Below are 26,768 nucleotides of genomic sequence, written 5' to 3' on the forward strand. Positions count from 1 at the left end.
GAGCGAAAGCTAGTGCCTTTAAGAAATATGGTTTATTAACACATATTTACACCTGGAAATCTGCAGTGGACGGGGTGCTGAACATTATACCCCAAGAGTGTCTCTTGTTACCCCTCTCGTAGCTTCAGCAATGAGAGCTTCAGCAGTGAGAGAGTTTACTTTCTTGGGCTCCATGATCACTGCAGATGGTGACAGCAGTCACGAAATTAAAAGACGCCTGCTTCTTGGGAGGAAAGCAATGACAAACCTAGACAGCATCTTAAAAAGCAGAGACATCACCTTGCCGACAAAGGTCCGTATAGTTAAAGCTATGGTTTTCCCAGTAGTAATGTATGGAAGTGAGAGCTGGACCATAAAGAAGACTGATCGCCGAAGAATTGATGCTTTTGAATTATGGTGCTGGAGGAGACTCTTGAGAGTCCCGTGGACTGCAAAAAGATCAAACTTATCCATCCTTAAAGAAATCAGCCCTGAGTGCTCACTGGAAGGGCAGATCCTGAAGTTGAGGCTCCAGTACTTTGGCCACCTCATGAGAAGAGAAGACTCCCTGGAAAATGTTGAGAAAGATGGAGGGCACAAGGAGAAGGGGATGACAGAGGATGAGATGGTTGGACAGTGTTCTCGAAGCGACTGGCATGAGTTTCGCCAAACTGCGGGAGGCAGTGAAAGATAGGGGTGCCTGGCGTGCTCTGGTCCATGGGGTCACGAAGAGTCGGACATGACTGAACGACTGAACAACAACAACAACAAAGCTTCAGCAAGCTTGGATCAGTAATGGCTCCTGGTCTCATAGTGCAGCCTCCTCTAGCCAGAGCCAAGATGACCACCAGGCCCTACATGGACCTCTGGCCTGCCCAGCAGCTCCTAGAGGACTGACCTTTGCTCTTCTCCCCAGCACACCTCTTCCCCCCAAACCCAAGCTTTCTGTAAAACAACACTTTCCCCTGTCACCTGCATAAGCCGCTTCAGGGATTCCTTGTCCGGCACAGTTTTGTAGCTTGCATAATTTCCCCTTCCTATATATACCCAAATGTTAGCTACTGTAGATTCTGACATTCATTAATTTATTGGGTTTGGCGGGTGGGTGTCTCCCCACAAACTGATAACAATATGGTGTGAAAGTAGTCTCAGAAGAGTTCAACCCAATGTGGGTTTTGAATTACACTCGCTGCACCTGCCCTTCGGATACGATCATAAGGTGCTTGCAAAAGTGTGTGACAAGAGATGTCACCCTTCGGAGCAGCCTTTCACTCCTCCCCAGGCACAAAAAACAGAAGAAGAGGCAGGTCCTTCTGCTTAGCTGGCCACACCTGTGTTCAGCTCCTTACCTGGAGGGCGGGTAGCATTAACATAGGGGAAAAGGTTAAGAACTCACTCAGCTACTCAAGACGAGCAAAGGGAAAGAGCATTTGGCTTCAAAGGGTGAGGACGTGTGCGTGGTGAGTTTTGGAAGGGAAGCGAACCAGAAATATGTCTTCAACAACCACCGGTTCCAGTTTACCCAGCGGCATAAAGGTCCTGGCTACTTTCCCTGATATTCTGGCCATCCCTGAATTTGTAAGTATGACTTTCCGCTTTTAAAAACAGAACCTGGTAGCTAGGACATTCCAGTGCAAACCTAGGAACATTTACTTGGAGGAAAGTCCGGCTGTATCAAACAGGGCATCTCCCCCCCCCCCCTGCAGCGTGTGTCTTGGGATTGTGGCTTCTGTTTCGTAGTGACTTTCTGAGCAAAGTTTCTAGACCCCCCCCCCCCCCGGTTTGGTTAGCGCTCCCCCTTGTTCTCTCATTTACTGGAAGATTTACTTTTCACTGTGATCCCTTTCTTTAAAAACAACGAATTAGACTGGTTATCAAATATTTAAAAAAAGGAGAACTGGGAAAGAAACGACCCCCAAATCCAGATGCTGATGGGATTTGACGTGTTTAAATTCCGCTTCTAAATGTTTTGCCTTGTTTCTGTGCATATATAAATATATTAATTCTGAGAGCATGCTAACTCATTTGACCTTCAAGGTTATATTCTGCCGCACAAATCCATGCATGAAAACAGGTGTACCTCATGCAGGTGTGTGTAGCATTCAAGCAGCTAATTAGTCAGGTGAACTAGTGGCCTATGTAGTAGAGCAAATCTTCAAGGTCTGCTGAGCATGCCGCTTACTGGGAAGGCATGGTTTGTTGCTCTCTGGCATGAAGAGAGATGGCAGGTTACTCAGTTACTCTACTTTTCATGTTGATAAAAATCCATAGTGCAAATGCAAAGGTTTGGGCAGCGTAGAGCTAGAAAAATGGGCAGAGAATTAAGACTGCTTCTGTCCATTGCTATTTTGCAGGTGGGATCCAGCTGATCGTTGGCAAATTCAGGATGCACAATAAAAGTGGATTTGGGCTGTTGTTAAAAAAAAAAAACAGATTCGTTGCACAACAATAACAACCATGTTTTGTGATTTGGAATGTGATGGGAAAAGCAGACCTCCAGGTGTCCTGGTTTCTGATTTGATCCCAGAATGTCCCGCTTTTCCTTAGGATGCCCCTATTTTCATTGGAGAAGTGTTGGAGGCTATGGAGTTATGGAACCCCTCAGCCGTCTGAAGGCAATATTGTATATGGAAGTGTTTTTTTTAAATGGTTTATTATGTTTTTATATATGTTGGAAGCTTCCCAGAGTGCTGGAGCAACCCAATAAGATGTGTGGGGTATAAATATTAAAATTATCATTATGGAATGGGACGTCCCTGTTTTCATTGGAGAGAGGTTGAAGGGTATGTAAATGCATCGGAAAGTGGATTGCTGAGGTGATGTCATATAACCTCCCCACAAACTAATTGGAACGAACGCTCAGTAACAATGGATGTTGCATCACCTACCTGCAAATTTTGTGCAAGCAAACGAGAATTAATGAATGCTCAAGTTTGGAAGAGACTTAAGTGATGGTGAGGCGTTAAGCAGGAATGGCAACTCATCCAGCTCTTACAGTAGCTAGCTTAAATTACAGTTAAATCCTGGAGAACATGGCTATTGGAGCCTTAGGGGACAATGCTCCCTTCCAGAACTTTCCATGCCAGGAAAGTATTTATTGCCAGTGTTTATTGCCTTTTCATCTAGCCCTCCTTTCAAGATGCTCAGAGTGGCGGTGTTCTCTCTTTCATTCATTAATCATGACAAACCTGTGAGGTAGGTTAGGAGGAGAGTGTGTGATTGGTCAGCCAGTGAGCTTCATGGCCAGGGGAGACTTTAAACCTGAGATTCCAACATATTATCTATTACATTTGAACAGTTGGGTTCTACCTGGGCCTCTTGAGCAGTGTGAAACAGGTGGGAATTTTGGCACCAAAGTGGAAAGGTTGCAGCTATTGACTTTCAATCTGTTGTGTTACATGTCTGAGGTACAGCAGCTCAGCTGAATGGGAGCCCCAGGACTGTTTGAAGAGCTCATTACACCTGTCTGCTTCTAGAGCCTGCTATTTTACCTATATACCTTTAAATCATATTCAAAGCACCTTCTTTTCCTCCAAGGATTCTGGGTACTGTAGTTTACCACATACACACCAGAGCTGCAATTCCTAGTGACCCTTAACGCACTACAGTGCCCAGAATTCTTTGAGCGGGGAAATGTGCTTTAAAGGTTAAGTCTGTACACAGTTCTATGCGCCTACCTCTATTGCAGCCACCGGATGTGGTTTAAACAATACATGGTTGTTTATTCATTATCTGGCACCTTTTCAGCTATAATAGGTCCATGTATGATTTGGGGTAGGGCCAAAGTATGTGTGTGGAGGTCTAACAATTTGCCCTCATGCTGATCCTCCACTGCTGTCCAGTTTAAGGCCATTTTAGATATGACAAATAACCACACAGGAATTCTAGTTGTGTGATTATTGTCACGTCTGCTTTGGCTCTTAAAACACCCCCCCCCCAATATAAAATGACAAGAGAGGAGATGAATGAATGGAATCCAACCATCTTACATATGTATATAAAGAAACTAGGCATAACAGATTGCTTGCTACTAAGAGGAAATGGATTTGCATATGTATCTACGTTTTCTTCTACAAGCAATATATTGTTTGATATTGTTGATGCTGCGATTTCAGAGGTAATTTGTATACAGTGGTACCTCAGGTTACAGACGCTTCAGGTTACAGACTCCGCTAACCCAGAAATAACGCTTCAGGTTAAGAACTTTGCTTCAGGATAAGAACAGAAATCGTGCTCTGGCGGTGCAGCAGCAGCAGGAGGTCCCATTAGCTAAAGTGGTGCTTCAGGTTAAGAACAGTTTCAGGTTAAGGACGGACCTCCGGAACGAATTAAGTTCTTAACCCGAGGTACCACTGTATTGGGTTAAGGAACTAAGATTTATATTTCTTTGAGAAACTAGGTGGCCACACCAACTGCAGCGTGAGGAATGCCAAGCTTGCCCAGGCAATCTGTTTAACCGAGGGCACAAGAGCCAACTCCTAGGGGCCTAGGTCCTTTCTGCTCTCCTCGCCAATAAAATATTTGAGGGGACCAAACACCCCATAGTGGATGGGCATTGCCTTTCAAATAGTGTGCGCGCACCATGTCTTGTGATCGATTATGTGTGGTGAGCCTTACCTGCCCCCCCGCCAATATTTTATTCAAGTTGCTACCCCTGTCAAAGGGCTCTGTTAAATGTGACCACAGAGAGGTTTAATGGAGGAGGGTAGGTGCTTCACCCAGCAGTTTAGCAAGCTCTGTTAAACCTTGATGCAGGCTTGGCTTGTTGCAGGAGGGGAGGCAGAAGTGCTTGGGGGCAACCTGTTAAGGGGAGGGTGAAGTGTGTAATATTTTGGGGGGTTGGGGGGAAGGATCGATTGCCAAACGGGTAGGTGAGGTTGGTGAGCAGAGGGAGTAGGGGTGGCAGACCCTAGTTGAACATACATATTTTTTTAGAGAGAAGGTGAACTACGACATCAAAGGTTTTGCATTAATATATCTTAGGAATAGGGACGCGGGTGGCGCTGTGGGTTAAACCACAGAGCCTAGGGCTTGCCGATCAGAAAGTCGGCGGTTCGAATCCCCGCGACAGGGTGAGCTCCCGTTGCTTGGTCCCTGCTTCTGCCAACCTAGCAGCTTGAAAGAACATCAAAGTGCAAGTAGATAAATAGGTACTGCTCCAGCAGGAAGGTAAACGGTGTTTCCGTGCACTGCTCTGGTTCGCCAGAAGCGGCTTAGTCATGCTGGCCACATGACCTGGAAGCTGTACGCCAGCTCCCTCGGCCAGTAAAGTGAGATGAGCGTCGCAACCCCAGAGTCGTCCGCGACTGGACCTAACAGTCAGAGGTCCCTTTACCCTTTACCTTTTATCTTAGGAATATTGAATGGTTTATATAGCAGGATGTGTGGCATTATTTGCTATCCTTGATAATATTTCTATTGTTATTTAAAGTTTGTATGGCCATAAAAAAGTAAAATGAAAAGAAAAGGATTCCTCCATTGAACCTGTTGTCAACAGCTGGTGAGAGTGAGTTGAACAGATGGATATATTTGGTCTAACACATCAAGGGGCCAGAAGATCAGACTTTGGGAACTCTCTCTGCAGAAGTCCTATGTCAAATCTAGTTTGGCTCTAACCACCAGGTCAGCCCAGTGTTTAGCCATTCCTTTCATTGGGGGAGTCCCCCTCCAGCAGATCTGGGTCCACTTGGTTACTGCTACGACAGGTTAAACTTTGGGGAAATTCCAACACCTTTCCAGTGCTTTTCTCTTGGGTTGCTAGGGGTTGGGATGGGCTAGTGGAATATCGGCTTAATGTTGTCACCTCTGCGGTCAGCACCTGGACCTTTAACATCTGGACAGCATGCAGAAATTGGGTTTTTGTGCGTTTTCTGAATGGAAGCTTCCATCTTGGGTGAACACATCTCCCTTTTTTTGCACAATTGTCTAAGTGACTTCTGGGTTTGTTTTTTGTTTTGTTTTAAATACAGCAACCCTAACACTAGCTTTGGATTCCGTAGCAATGTCCCTCTCCTCCCCGTGGAAATAAGGATTACCCAGCCCTAATCTGGTTTAAGGACAGAAACACCTAAGGAAGGAAGGCCACTTACATAGCAAACACATTATCTGGCCACAGTTTCCCCCACTGTGGTGCAATGTATTGTGTTTCTATTTAAATGAGAGCAATTATTTTGAAATTTGCAACTATGCATACAGACCCTACAAGCATTGGCATAGCCAGGCCTTTTATAGGGAGAGGGGGCAGAAACTCAGCTAGCTATGTATTTTTATTGATTTTTATTGATTTTTTTTGGGGGGGCAGCTGTCCCTCCCTGTCCCCACTTGTCTACGGCCATGCCTCCAACTGTCCGTATTTTCCAGGGACAGTCCCGGATTTACAGAAGTAAATCCTGGTTTCTGATTTGATCCTGGAATAGATCAAATTAGTATGGTTTCAATAACAACAACAATTTTATTTATACCCTGCCCATCTGACTGGATTGCCCCAGCTACTCTGGGCAGCTTCCAACATATATAAAAACATAATAAAACATTAAACATTTTTTTAAAAAACTTCCCTCTACAGGGCTTCCTTCAGATGTCTTCTAAAGGTTGTATAGTTACTTATCTCCTTGGATCGGGAGATTGCAAAACTCCATACCCTCCAACATTTCTCCATTGAAAATAGAGACATTAAGGAAAAGTGGGACATTCTGAGATCAAATCAGAAACCAGGATGGATTCTGTAAATCCAGGACTGTCCCCAGAAAATAGGGACACTTAGAGGGTCTGTAGGTGTGGGGCGCGGGTGGCGCTGTGGGTTAAACCACAGAGCCTAGGGCTTGCTGAACAGAAGGTCGGCGGTTTGAATCCCTGTAACGGGGTGAGCTCCCGTTGCTTGGTCCCTGCTCCTGCCCACCTAGCAGTTCAAAAGCATGTCAAAGTGCAAGTAGATAAATAGGTACCGCTCCGGTGAGAAGGTAAACAGCGTTTCCGTGTGCTGCTCTGGTTTGCCAGAAGCGGCTTTGTCATGCTGGCCACATGACCCGGAAGCTGTATGCTGGCTCCCTCGGGCAGTAGAGCAAGATTAGCACCACAACCCCAGAGTTGGACACGACTGGACCTAATGGTCAGGGGTCCCTTTACCTTTACCTTACCTTTAGGTGTGGGGCAGGTAAAGACTAGACTGAAAGGCGGTATGTGGAGGTATGTGGAAAGCCTAATGCACATTGCCAGCAATCAGCCAAGTGGGTAAGGCCAAACCAGCATTTGATGTAACCCCACTGTCTTTTATTTAGAAGGACCAGGCTTGCACCCTCTGACTGCTCCACTTTACTGACTGCTCCACTTTACTGTTGTTACATGTGGGAAGATGGGAAAGGAACCAAGAGGTTACGATGCATTTCTGGAGGGCAAAACAAATCTAGATACCATCCTGGCAATCCTGTAAATCTATTTTAATAGCCTCTTAAATAGTTTTTATGGCTTGAGAGCCCCACACAATACACAGAGAAAGGAATGCAGAACTAAAAACAAACTCAAAACGGGGCTGCCTTTTATGAGAAAGGGAGATTGGCTGGAGGGGGGAAAGATCTGCGCCAAATGGGTGAAGAGTTTTATGTCTGCCTTAGATCATGGGGGTGTCCCCTATGTCTCCATTACATCTTCCTATAACCTAGGGCCTTCCAAGTGTTGCTGGACTACAACTCCCACCAGTCCTAGCCAGCATGGCGTATATGGACAGGGATGATGGGGAGTTGTAGTCCAACATCATCTATAGGACACTAGCTAATGAACTTGGAAAAGTTCTGAGAACAAAGCTGTCTCTGGAATGTACGAAATGCATAGCAACACCCATATGAGAGAGAGAGAGAGAGAGAGAGAGAGAGAGAGAGAGAGAGAGAGAGAGAGAGAGAGAGAGAGAGACTCTTTCTGGAGGGTAAGAGCAAAAAGATGACCAATCTGTGTACCTGTTGCAACAGCCCAAAGGTCCCAGCACACCCAGTTCTGTTTCCCTCTGTTAAGCAAACTGATAAAATACACCAGAGCCCTATTGTGGAGATAGCAAGAACTAAGGCTGGAGCAGGTGTTGCCCACCCAAGGAAAGATTAGGGAATGGGTGCAGAAATTTTGCAGCTTAAAATCAACTTCCCACCCAGTTGACACAATAGCAGAGAATCTGATAGGGAGGGGAGATTAAGCTGAGGGTGGTGGCGAGGGAGAGAGGAGAGCCCAATGGCTCCAGAGCTTTTGGGGAGGGGAAGAGAGGGGAGAGGAGGATTAATGGCCCGATTGCTCTGTTGTGCAGTGGTTGCCAGAAACCTGTTAAACCAGGCTGCCTGCCAGGGAACAGAGACTCCAGCCGCCCGCCTGCAGCATGTAAAAAGAAGAAAAATATTAGAAAGCAGTTGAAAGCGTTGGGAGTGGGGGTGGGTTGCCCATCCCTTGTGTAACTGTGAAGCCCTCCCTCCCTCAGGGACCTCTGTCCCTGTCCCCTGCCAGCTAACTCAGGAAGGGGTATTGGGGTTGTGGTGTGCAGCTGAATGAAAAGGCCAGTGTCCAGTGTGAGACAGCTGTGAAGAAGGCAAATTCCATGGGAGGGTTCATGAAGGAAAGGTGGCAAAATCTAACTTCCAATATCTCAAGGCCTTTATACAAATCTATAGCGTGTGACCGCACTAGGAATGGTATGTTGTACAGTTGTGGTCTCCTCACCCCAGAAAGGATATTGCAGGGCTGGGAAATGGCAACCAAAAATGAACTGGGGTGTGTCTGTGTGGAGCAACTCCCTTATGAGGGAAAGCTACTGCATTTGGAATTATTTTAGTTCAGGGAAAAGGAGACTGAGACAGAATGTGATAAGAGGTGTGTGAGATTATACACAGGCTGAATCGGGACACATCAAAGAAAACGTTTCAGTTAAATGTGTTGTAAACTTTGTATGAGGAAAAACGGAACTCCACAGCACCATCTGTTGTCACAGTGTTACAATGCATAAACAACGCATATAAAGCGTTTTTTCTTTGCCAATGTAGCTGAGTCCATGGAAAAGCAGGTGGAGGAAGTTTTTTTCTCCCTTTCCCATATTGCTAGAACCTGGGGCCACCAAATAAAGCCGAATGGTGGCAGATTCAAGACAGAGAAAAGGAAGTGGCTCTTCACACAGCAGAAAAAGAAATAATGGGATCTGCCACCACAAGGTGTGGTGGCGGCCACCGGCTGGGAAGGTTTTAAAAGGGGACTAGACAAATTCGTGGAGGATAAGACTGTCCGTGGCTACTAGTCGTGAGGAAGCTTTCTTGCCTTCACTAGCAGAGACACCATGGCTCTGAATGCCGGTTGCTGGAAAACTCATACAGAAGAGGGCTGTTGTGGGCTTCCCATGGTCATCTGACTGGAAACAATAGGAATCAGGATGCTCGTTTATATAGGCCTTTGGTCCGATCCAGCACAGCTCTTCTTACATTCTTAATCTCTAAATGAGGCTCTGGTTGAACATCTTAATTTGGCTACGTGTGAAGTTATAGGGAAGGGGAGATGCTCAAGCCTAGTGAGGAAGTGCCATTTTCTGGCCTCATAGCTTACCTGGCATAAAAAACAGGGGACAAAATGGCCTCAGGGACAGAGTGGCTGCACCAGAGAATTGACACAGAGTAAAACAAAAGGGTTAAGCCGGCAGTAGCTACCTGGTGGCTCTCCAGATTTTGATGGAATTCAATTCTTATAATCCCTGGCTGTTGTCCATGCTTGATCAAGTTGGAATCCAAAAGAGGAGACTGAGAAGAGATATGATAGCCATCTTCAGATATCTCATGGACGATGGAGCAAGCTTTTCTCTCTCTCTCCTGCTGTTGAGGGCAGGACTCAAACCGATGGCTTCAAATTACAAGAAAGGAGATTCAGACTAAACACCAGGGAGAACTTTCTGACAGTAACAACTGTTTGACAGTGGAACATTCTCCTTTCAGAGGGTTTGAACTCTCCATCATTGTAGGTTTTTATGCAGAGGTTGAGTGGCCATCTGTCATGGATGCTTTAGCTGAGATTCCTGCATTACAGGGGTTAGATGACCCTTGGGATCCCTTCCAACTCTACAGTTCTATGATTTGATAAACATCTGGAGGACCAAAGGTTCCCTACTACTCCTGTTCCAGGGTCCTCCATCAATGAAGCGACCCTTGTTTAAGAAGAACCTTCCACTCACTGAATTTTCTCTTGCAAATCCCCCAAACGTATTTCGCATTGCCCAGAAATGTCTTGGGAAGCCCCCCTTCACCTTGCCATATGTCATTCTGTCCTGATTCTACCCTCCTCACTGCACTCGTCATAGAATCGTATAATTCTAGTCCACCCCCTGTAATGCAGGAATCTCAACGAAAGCATCCATGTGAGATGGCCATCAAACTCTGCTTAAAAACCTCCAGTGAAGGAGAGTCCACCACCTTCCAAGGAAGTCCATTCCACTGTTGAACAGTCGTACTGTGACATCCCAGCCACCCATTGAATTAGAAGATTTGGCTGCATGCCTAAGCTGGGGAAGAATGTGTCAGTGTCAATCAACCGATGCCCATTTCTAAGGGAACTTTGTATGCCTGTCTGAAGCAGCGGCGTAGCTAGCCGCTTGGGTGCCCAGTGTGGCGCATGCGTCCTGCAGCTCAGGGTGGGGCGAGCTGCCCATGGGGGTGGGGCAAGCCAAGGCAGGGCGCTCTGTGTGGTGCCTTTCCACAGCCTCCCTCTCAGCTGTAGGGCGGCCAAGGCGGTGGGCAGATGCCAGCCCCGCACTGCTCGAAAAAGCAGTGCAGAGCTTGCAGGCAGTCCGCCTGCCGCCTCTTCCTCAGGAGAGATGTGTGACTGTGTCAGGCATGCTGCAGGCCCCACAGTGTGGCGCCCTGTGCCCCCCGCCTCACCTACCGTATTTTTCGCTCCATAAGACACACTTTCCCCCTCCTAAAAAGGAAGGGAAATGTTGGTGCGTCTTATGGGGTGAAGGCTTCGCTCCCCGCTGCCTCCCCCCACCCCTTGCTGTGTTCGGCGGGAGGTGGGGGAAGGCAGCAGAGATGTTGCTGGATCTTCCCTGCACCTCCGTTCGCAGAAACAGGCTTGTTTCTGCGAACAGAGGCTGCGGGGAGGATCCATAAGTTCCTCCTCCGCGCTGCCTGTGGGGTGGTGGAGGAAACGGCAGCATCCCAGCTGCTTCCTCCACCACTCCGCGCCCTGCATGCTGATCCCAAAAGTAGGCTTTTGGGATAGGCACTGGGCTCTGGGTGGTGGAGAAAGCAGCGGGGATGCTGCCGCTTCCTCCACCCCCCCACGCCCCGATCCCAAAAGCAGGCTTTTGGGATCGGCGCCGGGCGTGGGATGGTGGAGAAAGCAGTGTTCACCCCTCATCCCCAGCCCACTTTAAAGCAAGCGGGGATGAGCCGCTCTGAAGGGGGCTCATCTCCGCTTGCTTTAAAGGGGGCTGGGGACGAGGGGTGAACGCTCACCCCTTCTCCCTGGCTCTCTTTAAAACAAGCAGGGATGAGCCGCTCTGAAGGGGTGCCGCCCGGCCCTTCAGAGCGGCTCATCCCCGCTTGCTTTAAAGGGGGCTGGGGGCGAGGGGTGAACCGGAGCGTTCACCCCTTCTCCCCAGCTGTCTTTAAACCTTTAAACCTCCCCCAACACCAGCGAAAGTGGGGGGGGGGATCTCCGCCCCACTTCTGCCAGTGTCGGCAGGGCGGGGGAGGCCCGTAGCGCAGCATGTGCCTCTCCCAGTCCCTCCACCCCTGCTGCCTCCTCCGCTCCCTCTCCCAGCCATTTAGAGGAGGAAACCCAGAAAAAATATTTTTTCCCTGGTTTCCCCCCATTAAAAAATAAGTGCGCCCTATGGTCCGGAGTGTCTTATGGACCGAAAAATACAGTAGCTACCAGTGGCATAGGAAGGGGTGTGTGGTGGGTTGTTTTTTTTTAAAAAAATGTCATGAGCCCAAATTGTATTTATTTTAAAAACATATTTTTGCCAAGTTGTCACCCCCCTCAGTGATGACACTCAGGGCAGACCGCACCCACCGCACCCCCTTCCTATGTCACTGGTCTGACGTATTCATTGCTAGCAAATGAATCAACCTGCCCATGATCTGGCAACGTGCCCTGCAGCAGAAGATATTAAGCTTGCTTCCCTATAACCCAGAGAGCTGTCCCTGCATTTGACACCAGTCATTCTTGTCATACCACGTCACTCAGAAGTTTCCAAATGCAGCATGTAGCTGGGGAAAAGCAGCCCAGTCCAGTTTGTGTGTTGAGTCAAAGCACAGTGTTGCACAAGAAGAGGCGCTACAGTCATAGGGAAGCTCTAGAACTGGATACAAATTCATACCATAACATAGAGAGTCCATAACATGAAAGAGCCTTAGGGACCATAAAATACTAAAAAGAAGTTATTGTTGCCTAGGCCAGGCTTCACCAGCCTGCTACCCTTCAGATAGGTTGGCCTCCAGAACCCATCAGCCCCAAGGAGCATGGCCAATGGTAATGGATGATGGGAGCTGTAGTCTAGCAATTTCTGGAGAGTACCAGGTTGGGGAAGGCACTACAGGCAACCTTCAGGTAGAGCATCTGCAGCCACAAAGGCTTATGCTGTAATACGACTACTGGTATCACTCTTAAGGTGCAAAAGGACATGGTGCCCATAATTCATCATCCCTGACCACTGGTCCTGCTAGCCACGGATGATGGGAGTTGTAGTCCAAAAACAGCTGGAGATCTAAGTTTGGGAAACCCTGATCTCAAAGAACAGCAGCCCTGGGTTCTCCTCTTCTATCATCTTCTAAAACAAGATGTATGGTGTGATCAGGATGTTCTTCTGAAGACTGTTTTCCTGCACGCAGACGAATGAGGGCAGGGGAATCTGGATGCTCTTACCTAGCGTCCACCAACCTGGTGCCCTCCAGATGTTTCAGACTGGGGCTGATGGGAGTTGTGGTCCAAAGCATCTGGAGGGCACCTGGTTGGCAAAGTCTGATCTTAATTATGTATTATGTATTGTCTTGGAAAGGGGCTGATGGGGCTTGTCAACCTGGGAAGGTAGCCTATCTGGGAGAAGGAAAACTCTGATCCTAAACCTCCGCTGCCTTGCAGGACACCTTCGAGAGAAGAAAAGGCTATAAGGAGCAATCCCTACACAAATCCTGAGTGAAGTCCCTAAGGCAGTTGGATGGCGTCTTATATGCCTGCTTCCAGCAACTCCTGCAGCCAAGCTGGTGCCCAATGTGTTGCTCTGCTTTCCTTTAGACCCAATCAGCGAGTCTTGTCATCTGGGCAGCCCAGGACCTCCACACACACACTGCCCAGGCTTCTGTCCTGGGGAGGGCACTTGGGTTGTTTGACTTCATCCCTGGAGGCGCACTCCATTGTCTCTTGAGACCGTCAGACGGATTCCAACAACAAGAGCAACATTGTCTTGGAAACAAGAGACATTGCCTTACCCTTCAGCACCGCACAAAAGAAAGAAAGAAAAAGGAACGTTCTTTGTTATTTCCCTATTTCCACACCAAGGATTTCCCTGAGTTGCCTCCCTCTCTCCCAGCGGCTTGCACACGGCTGGGGGTGCCTTTCTGCCTGCAGTATTCATTAACTCCGCATTTGCACTGCCTTGCGCTGGCTTCTCGGGTAATGTGTTGATAAATTGACCATTGCAGATTCCTCCGCAATGGATTTGCAAGTGATTTAAAAATAGCTGCTGCTTGAGTGTATTCAGCAACGTTTCCTCTCTGGGGGTGGGAAGGGAATCAACTTCTCTCCCCATCCCTGCTGCCCAGATTTAACTTCTGAAGAGGATCGAACCCTCAGTAATTATGGACTGCATCCTTAACACGCCTCTAAATCATGTGGATGCCATCTCCTCCGTGTGCGCAACTGTACGTGCTCCGGGGGCATCTCTACAAATGTTAGGATGCAGAGGTGACAACATGGTGGCTTCCATATATTGGTGGTGGGCTCAACTCCCATGAGCCTCAGTCAGCATGGCCAATTGCCAGGGATGATGGGAACTGTAGCCTAGCATTATCAAGGGATGGGTTCATGTTGGCTACCCCAAGGGTTAAGGGCCATAGCTCAGTGACAGAGCATCTGTTTTCAGTGGCGAATGGAGCCGCTTGGCCGCCCGGAGCGGCAAACGTGGGGGCATCCCTGGGGGCGGGGTGTCACTCTGTAGTGTGCATGCGTCATGATGTCACAATGCATGCACACTACAAAGCACAGTCTGTCCGGGATGCTGGGCGCCAGCAGCAACCTTACGAGCTACCGTCAAACGGATGGGGTGCCAGGCGGCAGGGCTCAGCTTAGGAGTCGCTGAGTGTCACCCCCCCTCCAGGGTGGCCCGCCTCCAATGCCCCCTTGCTCCGCCCCTGTCTGGTTCAACCCCCAGCATCTCCACCTAGGCCTGGGAAGTCCCCTGCCTGAAACACTGAAGAGCTGCTTCCACTCAGTCATTATAGGCAAGTGTTTCCCAAACTTGCATCTCCAGCTGTTTTCGGACTACAACTCCCACCATCCCTAGGTAGCAGGACCAGTGGCCAGGGATGATGGGAGTTCTAGTCCAAAAACAGCTGGAGACCCAAGTTTGGGAAACACTGGTATGTAGACAATACTGAACTAGATCAGTGGTCTAATTCAGCAAAAGGCAGCTTCTAATGCTCCTATGCATAAGGAACACGTGTAAATTTGAAGAGGAGGAGCTGCCGTCTTGACGCCACTCCCCTCCTACATGCATGTTTCAGATGTTCAGTAGTTGTCCCCATTGCTGATGATTCACACGTGAGAGGGAGGTAGCAGTTGTTGGCACCCGTCTGTCTCAAAAGACAATGGAGTGCGCATCCAGGGGTAAAGTCAAACTGCTGCAGAATCACAGTGCCTGCTGTGGCTGCAGAGACCAGTGATTCGCAAATGCCGCCTCCTGTGTTGTTTTTGTTGCGTTAGCAGTACTGAAGTGACCTCATTGGGGTGTAAGCCTGGTCAGTGTGCATGGAGATCTTCTTGTTGTTGTTCAGTTGTTCAGTCGTGTCCAACTCTTCGTGACCCCATGGACCAGAGCACGCCAGGCACCCCTATCCTCCACTGCCTCCCGCAGTTTGGCCAAACTCATTCCAGTCACTTCGAGAACACTGTCCAACCAGCTGCCCAGATGATAAGACTCGCTGATGGGGTCTAAAGGAAAGCAGAGAAATACATATGGCACCAGCTTGGCTGTGGGAGTTGTTGGAAGGAGGCGTACAAGGCGCCATTCAACCACTTCGGATTTGTGTAGGGTTTACTCCTTAGCCTTTTCTTCTCCATGTTCAAATTTCTCCTTGGGGTTTACTCCCGAAGCCTTTCTCATCAATGGGTATAATTGCAAGGCAGCAGAATTTTAGGTCCAGAGTATTCCTTCTCCTAGATGGGTTACCTAACTTCCCAGTTTGACGAGCCCCATCTGCCCCCGAGAGGTAGCAGTAGGCTTGGAGTAGCCCCAAACGTTGTAGAGGGCTCCCTCTCTAAAGGTTTTTTTTTTTTTTTTTGGTACTTCTAAAGTAGAGAGAGAACCTTCCAGACAGTCTAATGAGGACTGAGCGTTCATAGTGGCCACAGAATGCTAACCCCCTAATAAGGTGAAATGAGGCACTTGCCTCAGGGCAGCAGGCTACGGGCAGCCAGGTGGGGCAACAAGTCTGGGCTCTGTAGGGCATGCCCTTCCTCCTCCAGCTAGTGTACCCACGACTGTGCCAACTATTAAGCCATGTGCTCCCAGGTAGCAGATCAAGAAACTCAGGACCACTTGGGAGCAGAGAGTGCAACAGCCATCGAGGTACATTTTTAGTAGTATTGGTGAAATATTCTACTGTGTTGCTTTAAAAAAAACAAAAAACAACAACCACCCTCTTCACCAGGAAAGGAACTTAAAACCTGCATTGCCTGGGGCTGCTGCGCTCAGCCTCACCTGAGAAATGGTGGGCCGGCTTCTGTTTCCATACAAACAAGAAAGCACTTTTCATATTTAGTTAGTTTTCCAGCTCTTGAAAACAGTACCTGGGTTGGATCTGTGGAGTGGGGTTTGGGATGGGGCCTGGTGCTGTTGGCTGATGTGAGAGATGGGCAAGTCCTTATCAGTTTTGGTTTCTCTGTTTTCCATTTTTCCAGTTAAATTCAGTTCTCCACATTTCCATGTGAGTTTGTTTTAAAAATAAAAATAAAAAATAAGGCACCTAGAAAATCCATCTGAATTTTAGTGCAATTTTCTCCTAATACACACATTTTTGTATGTCATTTTGTATGCAATTTCCGTTAAATGTAACACATTTGTTTGCATTATATTCCACTAATATATGCATTTTAATGGACACTTCACCCGCCAATATACATTTTTGTACACATTATATGGTTGGAGAACTGCATCGCAAAATTGTGAAGTGTGAATTTTGAAGGAAGGCTGCACTTCCATTTGTCTATTGTCTCAGAAAATGTGAATTAAATAGGTTTGCCTTAAAACGTGAATTGGATTTTCTCTCTCCCCCCTCCCCCCATTGCATGGAAAAATTCGGAGTGATTTGCATTTTAATATGAGCCCATTTAATTGGCACTTCCTGAAACAACATGTGAACTAAGTCCCAGCTTCCCTTTGGAATATGTAGCCCTCTGGGTTTTGCAAGGCAGTTCGCCAACCACGATATGTGCATGAAGATGCATATCTGGTGAGACTATTGTACAACATGTAGTAAATAGGGGGAAAGGGCTTTCAGAAATACATATGTTTTTTAATGGTAGACTGATGTGCAAATGTTGAGAACTGAACTGAAGATTCGAAAAAGAAGAAACTGGTGCCACATTCAAACCAATGCTGTAAGACTGCTGGGCCCATGACACTATTAAATGAATGAACGGGCAAGGCTTTAGCTCCATGATACAATGTTTGCTGTGAAATAACAACAACAACAACAACAACAACAACAACAACAACATTTTTTTATTTATACCCTGCCCTTCCCGGTTTAAAAACCGGGCTCAGGGTGGCTAACCGCAAATACAAAACATTGATTAAAATGCGACTTAAAAACAGCATAAAACAGCATAAAATACAACATAAAATGCAGCATCAATATCAATAAAATTCAAAAATTCAGGGGTCATTTTGGGGGAAAAGCAAAAACAGTAGACATCAAATGATCACCGGGGCTAACTGGCCAAGTTGGTCCTACTAGGGCCAGCAAGGAGACCAGGGAAGAATTTAAATGTGGGCCTCCAGAAAGGGTTTCTCTATAGAAGAGGAAAGGGAAAAGGGAATAGAGGATCAGGCTAATTCAAATTGAAGGCCAAGCAGAATAGCTCTGTCTTACAGGCCCTGCGGAAGGAAATCAAGTCCTGCAGGGCCCTAGTCTAGTGGGACAGAGCATTCCACCAGGTTGGAGCCATCACTGAAAAGGCCCTGGCCCTGGTGGAGGATAATCTGGCTTCCTTAGGGCCTGGGACTTTTAAGCTATTATTATTCATGGACCTTAGGGTCCTCTGCAGGACATACCTGGAAAGGCAGTCCTGTAAGGTCTCAGGTTCAATCCTTGGCATCTCCAGGTACGGCTGGGAGAGACCCATGCCTGGAACTCTGAAGAGCTGCTGTTGTCCACTCAGACAGCCATGAGTTACGTAGATTAACCAACAGGCACCTTCCTGTGCTCCCGGTTTGCCTTTACAGCCAAAACATTTCTCTTTCCTCTAGTGCACAAGTCTGCATAAAGAGAGGTGCAAAAACAAAAACAAATTTGCAGTCCATGCTCACTCGCTTTTAAAATACAGTACGTGTTTCATTTTACTGACAATGAAACAGTAAGCAAAACAAAAATGAAATTAGGCCAACTTGTTTGTTTGGTCAGTTTGCACAATGTGTTGTTGACATGGCACTTGTTGACATGGCACAAATAGGGTTGCCATATTTTATTTTTTTAAAGAAAGGTGAAAATCCAGACACAAAAGTTGTTCAGCCCCCCCTTTTTTCTTTTGCCAAAGTTGATGAGCTATTTGTTTGTTTGTTTCGGGAGGGGAAAGGGGTAGAGCTTTTTCTTCTTCTTTGGGCCATAGCTGGTGATCTTTTTATTTTGCAAACACTAAAAAAAGAAAATGATGTTTTTGAGGTGTGTGTGTGTGTGTCCCAAAAATGATACTTCAGCATGGGCAGCCATATGCCTGAGTTTCCCCAGACATTTTTTTTTAAAAAAATATTTTTATTAAAGATTTTCAAAGGTAGTACAATGTCTCTCTCGTATTTTTCCATATAACATTTTTATAAGTCAGTGTTGGTGAGACATTAGAAAAAAAAGAAAAAAAAGGGGGGAGAGGTGGGTGGGACGGGGAGGTAGGTGGGGAGGGGTGACGGTGTTTCTTTTTTACTTGATATGAGTAGGGTTTGGTGTGAGCATTGTTTATGTAGGTTCTCTGTTGTTGGCTTGTGCTCCTTTGGCAGTGAGAGAGGTCGGAGTTGCCGTTGGATGTGGTTGTTCGTTTGTGGTTGGCTGTGGTGATCTTTGGTTTCCTGTGTGAGTGGGGTGGGTGTGTGTTTTTGGTCAGGTTAGCCATATTGATTTGTATGCTGTCGGTAGATTTTTGTCATTGTCTTGTTGGGCTGTGTGTGTGATGAAGGGGAACCATACCGGGGTGAAGGTGTCTTCTTCTGTTTGTCCCCGTGTCAGTTTCAGCTTACTGGTTAGTTTTTCTGGTAGGGCTGTTTCCCATACTACTTGGTACCATTGGTCCATATTTACTCCTGACAGGTCTTTCCAGTGTCTGGTTATGATGTGTCTGGATGCTGAGTTCCCCAGACATTTTAACCAGCGAATGAAAATTTCCGGGCACTGCTTTTGACTGCCGAATCCCAGCTATGTCCGGGAAATTCCGGACGTATGGCAGCCCTAGAATGACATTAGCAAGATGGACCTGATTGCTCCCGAAAAAGTATTACAGCCTAAAGGCAGACAGTGACAGAGATGAGAAAGTGGTGAGCTGACAGTAATTTTGTGTGCATGTGTATGAAGAAATACAGAGAATTAGGCTTTGTTTCACTTGGAGGTGGGGGTTCAGCCTGTGTCCAGATGTTGCTGGACTAGAATTCCCATCACCCTGACCATTGGTCATGCTGGCTGGGACTGAATATCTAGACAATCACAGGATATCTGCTTACTAGCAGTAATACTGGAATGTGGGTATGCGAAAGGGGACTTGTCCCCATGAATTCCTTTCTACCCAGTGCTCTTAATATGCAGCACTTTTAAATCAGCTCATGCTGCAGTCCTATCTGGGAGTAAGTACACTTTAATTCCGTAGAGCTTACTTCTCAGCAGACCTTGTGCTGTAAAGTTCTACCTGCTTGAATTGTCAATTAAAGCCCTGCTTTTTATAGTTTCTGCCCTGCTTAGGAGAGCATCATACCCCGGCCCCAGTATTTAGGAAACACCAAGTTATTACGCACGGTGTAGAGGAAGTTGGTAGAGATATATTTTTCTCCCTCTCTCGTGGACGTCCAACAAAGTTGAATGTTGGAAGATTCAGGATGGACAATAGAAAGCACTTCTTCACACAACACATAGTTCAGTTTTGGAATTTGGTCCCCTAAGAAGTAGTGATGGTGATTAATGTGGAGTGGGTAGATTCACGGAGGATAAAGCCATCAAAGGCAATGTTCTGCATACATTGTCAGAGGCATTATACCTCTGAATACCAACTGCTGGGGGATCATAACTGGGGAGAGTACGGTTGTGCTCAGGTCGGGCTTCTGGGCTTCCCACAGCCATCTAGTTGGCCACTGTGAGAACAGGATGCCTGGCTAGATGGTCCATTGGTTCCAGTAGTTGCAGGTGCCCATAGAGACTGGTAGAGCAGAAGACTTGGAACCCAATTGTAGTTGGAGTCAATGACAGTCAGAGCTGGCTGATTCTAGTTTTGACCCTATTGAGTTCTATCATGGTAACACTGAGAGTAAGGAGAAGGAAACTGATACAGAGGAATATACTGGGTGTACGTAAGAAGGCAGACAGGTGGAGGCTGGTTAAGGGCAGAGTTTGGTGGGGCAGTACCCCATTTCTCTTAATGGACCCCCCTCCACTGTTTCTTCTTATGTTTTTATCAGCTAACTAGGAAAAGTAAGAACTCCCATGAACCACCTGCCTGCACCTCATTGTGCATTCTGACAGCATATACTCTCAAATCAAAAAGATCTGAGAGAAGATCGTAGAAGTAGCTAGTTTATTTCAGAAAAATAAAGCAATATTTACATAATTACAAGACATGGTGCGAAAGGAGGGAACATAGCCAAGGCACAACACAGGGACTGCAAAAAGCAAATTTCAAAAGTATTACTTTAAGGCTGTTCAATGCATTTTGCTGTTCCCTAAAGAGTCTTACCCAATACAGTACAATATTTCTGAGTTGTCCCAATGAGAAAGAGAAGAAAGAGCTTTCCTGCCCCCAAAGCCAGAAGTTCTGGCGGAGGAAGCTAATTCAGTATATTATATTCTCTAGACGTCTAGAGATTTCCGATGGGCTTATGCGTCACAGATAACACAGAAAGGAACTAAGTTCCACATTCTTTAACAAGGAACTATTAATGTAATCAAAAGCCTGATCTGGGAATATTAGCTTCTCCAGCGTCTTCCAAACAATAGATTTCCTTTAATTTCCAAAACAAAATCCTGAACTCTTAGGTGTTGGGGTTGACACCCCCCCTCCCCATTGTCTTTGGAATTGCCTGACCATGAACTGCTTTAAATCCCAAGAATGTTCCACCTCATCTTCACTCATTTATACCTCAAACTGAAAATATTAACAGAACTTTTGTTACTAGAGAACCTGCTAGATGAATCCTTTATCTTCTATTATCTTTTTTCCTGCGTATACAAATGTGGCAGAAGACTAATTTATATGAGTGAAAGTTCTGCGACTGACAGGCAGATGGCTTAGTTTGAAAACAAAGCGAAAAGGGCAGAGATAAAAAAAATCACGACAGCGAATCAAGCTTGAGAGGAAAATAAATTACCACACCTTTTTAACATGTGCTCACACACACACGTTGATTACACATCAGGAGTCAGGTGATGCTGAAATAAGAGAGCAAAGGTTCTGGGGGCTAAAATGAATCTTATTTCCTTTCATCTATATTATTGTGCAATATGGGCAAAATTGGGGCCAGACAGGACAGTCACCTTATTACTGGCTCCTGTAACTGTAACAGGAACAAGATATAATATTAGCAGATTCTAGTGTAGATCTCTAAGCTTCATCTCCCCCTCCCCACATATTTTTTGGTTGCATTTTTGGTTGCATTTCTTTTGTAAACAATCAAGATGTGCATAAATTTTGTGTTGTTGTTGTTCAGTTGTGTCCGACTCTTCGTGACCCCATGGACCAGAGCACGCCAGGCACGCCTATCCTTCACTGCCTCTCGCAGTTTGGCCAAACTCATGTTAGTAGCTTCGAGAACACTGTCCAACCATCTCATCCTCTGTCGCCCCCCCCTCCTTTAATCTTATTAAATTGTTAGAGGCAAAGAAGGGTTTCTGGTCGCTTGGCAACCCGATTTGCTGTAACATTGCTGGCTGGCAATGTTCGTTCAGGGCTTCTGTATGTTTGCCAGCTGAGCATGGCAAGGTAAGAAGCATTTGAAAGCAGGGCTGGACAACTGTTCCAAGTCCTTTCATGCCAATATGTTTGTGGAAGGAGGGGCAGCTCCTGGCTATGATGTTACTGGTCCTCTCCTCCAATGCACACTGGCCAGGGACGTTCGGCACCCCACCCCAGCATTGCGCCTTAAGTTCTAGGAATAGTTACATTTGTATGGAGAGGCGTGGCAATCTCCAGCAGCTGGAAGGATGCCAGGAGCAGAGCGCTGCCGTTTGCCTTACTGGCGCTGCTCTCAGACTTCCCTCTTGGTACCTCTTGCTTATCACCTACACACCACTGTCAATGCTAATGGCAATCTCAATTCTCTGAGTGCTGTTCCTTCAGAAGCCAAAACGGCACCAACCCACTGAGTGGTTAATGCGCATAACAATTGACCGTTGTGCACATTTACCAGCCTATTGGGGATTATGCAGAATGACTGGAGAGTATACAAAAATTCATCTGATATATGCATATTTCCCAAGGTCTGTAGGAAAAGATGTATATTTACCAGGAAATGTGCACAGTTCCCTCTTAATGGGAGGATTAAGTGCACTTGGTGAAAGTGCACAATGGCTGGTTGTTGTGCACACTAACTGCTCAACACACACATATGGAGAGGGAGGGAAAGAGAGGGAGGAACAGCCACTCTTGGGTTTGAACTTCTATGCACCTAAAAGCATGTGGCACTTTGTAAGCACTGAGAACATATTTTAATCTAGAAGTTTAAATTCTCTCTCCAGCTCCGCTTATGCATCTTAGTGAGAGTGTGTATACATACAAATGGACACCAAATACTAGTGTACTAATCTCATTCCATTTCCACCTATATTGTTGAATGTGTTTTGAGTTGCATTTATTCCAGATTGGATATAAGATCTTTCTAACAACACTTACATTTTATTTTATTTTAAATGTTTACAATTTATTTATTACATTTTTAAACCCATCCATTTAGATACCAGGAAGGTTGACAACATTAAAAAAAAAACCACTATAAAATTACAATATCCATATAATAACAATAACTAAAGCAACTGTTAAAAAACTCTTTTATTATATATAGGTTTGGACTAGATGACCTTTAGGCCACCTTCCAACTCTGCAATTCTATGAGTCTATGATATCAATGTATAGATACAGCAGCAGATTTCACCAGTAACCTAAAACTTTACCAGACTATCATTGCCTCTCAAAGGCCTGAATAAAGAACAAGCAATTCACTACGGCAGCCAATGCAGAAGAAGTGACTGCAAAGCAGGCAATGAATCTTCAGCATTCTGCAAACCTGAGCCTTTGGACAGTGATCTATGGCTTTAAAAGGAGTGGTGTTAACAAGAAATATATATATTTCCTCTGTGAACATGTTGGAGGGGGACTTTTGGGTTGTACTGAGTGCTCCTGGGAAGCGGGGATCTATTGGTAGCAAGCAAACCTCGATTTCTAATAGTAGTAAGCCATTTGTTGATAGGGGCGCAGCAGTACTGTATTTTTCCGGCGTATAAGACAACTGGGCGTATAAGACGACCCCCAACTTTTCCAGTTAAAATATAGAGTTTGAGATATACTCGACCGCAGATTCTCCACCCGGCGTATAAGACGACCCCCGACTTTTGAGAAGATTTTCCTGGATTAAAAAGTAGTCAGAATATACAGTACTTACATTCTCAAAGCTGGGCAGCAAAATTGCTGTTGCAAAACTGGTTGGATTGTGGGAGGTACAAGCTGCGGTCCTGGGAACCCCAAGGGAACCCCCAGGGGAAGAAGGCTCAGAGCCAGGGGATTGGTGGTGGGACAACAATGAGTGGACAGAGGGAAAAGAGGGAGAAGACTGGGAGGAGGTGTCAGAAGCTGAAGAGGTAACAGGGTTTAGTGAGCTGGGAGAGTCTGTGACAGAGAGCAGTTCAGAATCAAGGGCAGAAACTGAATCAGGATGGTAGGATGAGGGAGGCAGAGACGAGTCTGGCTGGAGAAGAGGCACAGGCATCTCCCTCTTCTTTTGCAATGTGTTCTACTGCCCCCTGGTCTCCCAGAACCAGGAAAAGCACACTTTCCAAAACAGTATGTGAATTGAATCACAGCACAGCCATCCTTCAAAATGTGCACTTCTCTGCATTTTGCCATGGAGTTGTCCAGCCAAGTAATTTGTACGAAAACTGAGGTCTTCAAGAACAGATCTGATTAACCGTTGTAAGGGCTGGTGACTGAACTACTTTTATTACTCTTTATTGTAGGTTTTTGGCGGCCTAGTCTGGATCCTGGTGGCTTCCACTAAAGTTCATAATCCGATGAGTCAAGGCTGGGTGATGTTCGTCTCAGTGTTTTGCTTTGTAATTTCAACATTGCTTTTGTTCCTATATATGTGTGGCGCTCATGGAGGGAAGTCGGCTTGGGTTGCTGTGGTAAGTCTCTTGGGAGAGATTAAAACACCAGTATACTCCCCGCACCCCAGCCCCAAATACAGTGCTATTTATCCATGCATCAGGTGTCACATGATCTATATTTGGGTGAGATAAGCAGTCATAAAACTAGAGTTTAAACGAATTACAGTTTCCAGGGTTCAAACACAAACCAGGAAACTGTGCTTTGTGTGAAAATGGAAGCCAGTGCTTCTAAACTCCTCCCTGCGGCTGTGAAGTGTAGTGTGTGGGCCAGAGTGTGAGCACTGTGGGGGGCTTCTCATTATATCAGAACCAGCCTTAGAATGCCATGAGAAATACACTTAAACAGAGCCCAAAGTACCCACTCACAGAGGAGGCTACCTGCCAAATCTTAGTATGAATCACTGCTCTGGATTTGGCATCCATTTAGTTCTGAGGCATGCCCAGTTCAGAGGCCCTGGCAGATTCTTGTCCAGAAGTGCATGATCCTTGTGTGCTTTTGAAAAGCATGGCACCGACTCTGCTCAGAATATAGCATGCATCTCCTCCTGGATAAAAACTCTCCCTCTAAAGCTGTTAGTCATGGCAGCGTATCCTATAAAACTGCCACTAAGCAAAACAAACTTCTCACCAGTGTCAGGTGTTCTCTGGCACAGGGATACGGTGGGGACACCTTCTCTTGCACTGGTCTTAGGGTCTTTGTGCTGTTTTCTTTTCCAGGATGCTTTCTACCAGGTAATTGCTTCTCTCTTCTACCTGAGTGCGTCAGTTGTGCAAGCCTATACTACCTTTCAGATGAAATCTACGGATTATTTTAAATACTACCAAATAGATATTGCAGCAGTGGTGAGTATATGTCCTCGCTTACAACTAGGGCTGGAACATTTAATCCATTAGATGATGGTGATGAAGCTTACTGGGTGGCTTTGGACCATATGGATTCACAAGTGACATTGAATTAAAGAGCAGCATCGACAAAATAACCAAAGTAAATGATATAACTCCATTCTCCCTCAGCCCATCTAGTTGTGTTACAAATCTACAGGTGCCGGGTTGCCCCCCAAGATTGGGGGGGGGCGGCGGCATGTGTGTGACATCACACACGCCATGGGTCGTGTGATGTCACACACGTCTTCTAATGCCATGCAAGCCAGACCTGCCCGGCCTAGTGGAAGTCTGCACCAGCCTGCATGGTGTTGGGAGATGCTGTGCAGGCCGGTGAGACCTTGTTTGGCAGTTCGGTCTTCTCTGACCCCTCAATATTTGGGGGCTGAGCCCCCTGATAAAGAATATTGAGAGGGCTGACGAAAACCTCTGTCCCCTAGAGTTGGCATGCCTGTACAAATCTAAGTTCCTAGCATCGTAGAGCAATAAAAATTCATAGTTACTAATCTTAAGGCAGTAAGCAGAGTCCTCACTTAGTCCTTTAGCACAGCTCACAAAGCGAGGCAGATAGCAACCAAAAAGGAAGAAATACCTCAGGACAGCCACCCACACTCTTCCCCATCAAAAAAGAGAGAGAACAACACCTTTAAAAAACAACACGTCTTTGATATCAATCCAAGGGGTTGGACATTTCCAATTCTAACTGCAACCCCCGTCAATTTTACAGTTGTTATGAGGAGACCCACCTAAAACATGAATCACCATAATCCACCTGCGAGGGGAAAATAGGAGCGACTGGGACTCCAGCTGTTTTAGTGGGATCCTTGACACGCTTCCAGCCTTGATTTGCCAAGACAATTTACTGTCTCGCTGTAGTTTAGGCGGCATGGCTGCTTTTCTGCCGTTCTAATCATAACGCCACAGTCCCCAGGAGCCTTATCAAAAGCGGCATGAAGGGCCCAAGCCGCTTGTAGAGGAGAGACACAGTCCTGGCACAATGTCATCCATTTTGATCCATCATGGCTGCCCTATCGTGCCTATATAGGATACCCTAAGTGTCGGGTGTGATGCATACGCAGGGCCTAGCAGGGCCCAGATGAACAGAGGCTGCATGCCTGAGGTAGGCCGGACGAGAGACAAGAGCAAACACAGCAATACACACGGTAAAGTGGGAAAAGATATTACGGAGAGGAGAGATGCTCAGGATTGCTCATGAACTAGTTTTAGCAAATCTGAACCCTCTTCGTTTCTCTTCCAGGTTTTTGCCTATGCAGTCACATTGACATATGTGATCCACATGGTGTTATCGCTGCTGAGATGGAAGTCCTCTTAAAAAAATAAATAAATCTCTGAATGTCTTTTAAAATTTGATTTTTGCAGGTGTATTTGGTCAGTTACTACCTAAGTGTATCTAAATGATTGTCTTTCTTTGGAAAATTTGTATACACAAGTGTGCTTTTATTGTGTTCTGACAAAAAATAAAAAATAAACAAATCCTTGTGCATCTCTTTTTAGCTTAACTCCCCACCCCCTCCCTGAGTCTCGGTCAGGTAGCTTGTGGAACCGAGGAAACCGAGGAAATATTTCTTAAATATATTTGTATTAAAAATGTCTTTTATGTAAATGGAGGTAAGGTTTTGTTACGCCTGTATGCCTAGACCCAATAAGACCAGAAGAAAGATTCAGGCAGCAAAGTTTCCAAAAGCAAAGTTTCTTTATTGCAATAAGGTGCATTCAGTAAGCAAAAGGCAAAATGCACACCCCACCTCCTGTGGGGCAAGCTTAAGTACTCTCTATGACATAGTAAAGCTCCTCCTAAATCCCTCCTCCTGGCCTATTAGAACTAATATTATAATACTACGTTAGCAAATCAGAACATTTCCTTTGTCCGGC

At 46.2% G+C, this 26,768-nt stretch overlaps 1 protein-coding gene across 2 annotated transcripts; it reads left to right on the top strand.

Moving 5' to 3' along the window:
- Positions 1–1,355: 1,355 nt before the first annotated feature.
- On the top strand, positions 1,356–26,356 carry MAL (mal, T cell differentiation protein). Of its 2 annotated transcripts, none has more exons than XM_033144994.1 (4): positions 1,356–1,557; positions 23,844–24,011; positions 24,711–24,836; positions 26,134–26,353. In XM_033144994.1, the coding sequence occupies exons 1-4, from the start codon at positions 1,471–1,473 to the stop codon at positions 26,206–26,208; spliced, it is 456 nt and encodes a 151-aa protein (XP_033000885.1). In that variant the 5' UTR covers positions 1,356–1,470; the 3' UTR covers positions 26,209–26,353. The 2 variants fall into 2 exon arrangements, with proteins under 2 accessions (XP_033000885.1, XP_033000886.1); XM_033144995.1 differs by lacking the exon at positions 1,356–1,557 and adding an exon at positions 15,648–15,778 and having other exon boundaries at positions 26,134–26,356.
- The last annotated feature ends 412 nt before the right edge of the window (positions 26,357–26,768 follow it).

The sequence above is a fragment of the Lacerta agilis genome, chromosome 3, assembly GCF_009819535.1.
Source record: "Lacerta agilis isolate rLacAgi1 chromosome 3, rLacAgi1.pri, whole genome shotgun sequence".
In the NCBI taxonomy this organism is placed as follows: domain Eukaryota; kingdom Metazoa; phylum Chordata; class Lepidosauria; order Squamata; family Lacertidae; genus Lacerta; species Lacerta agilis.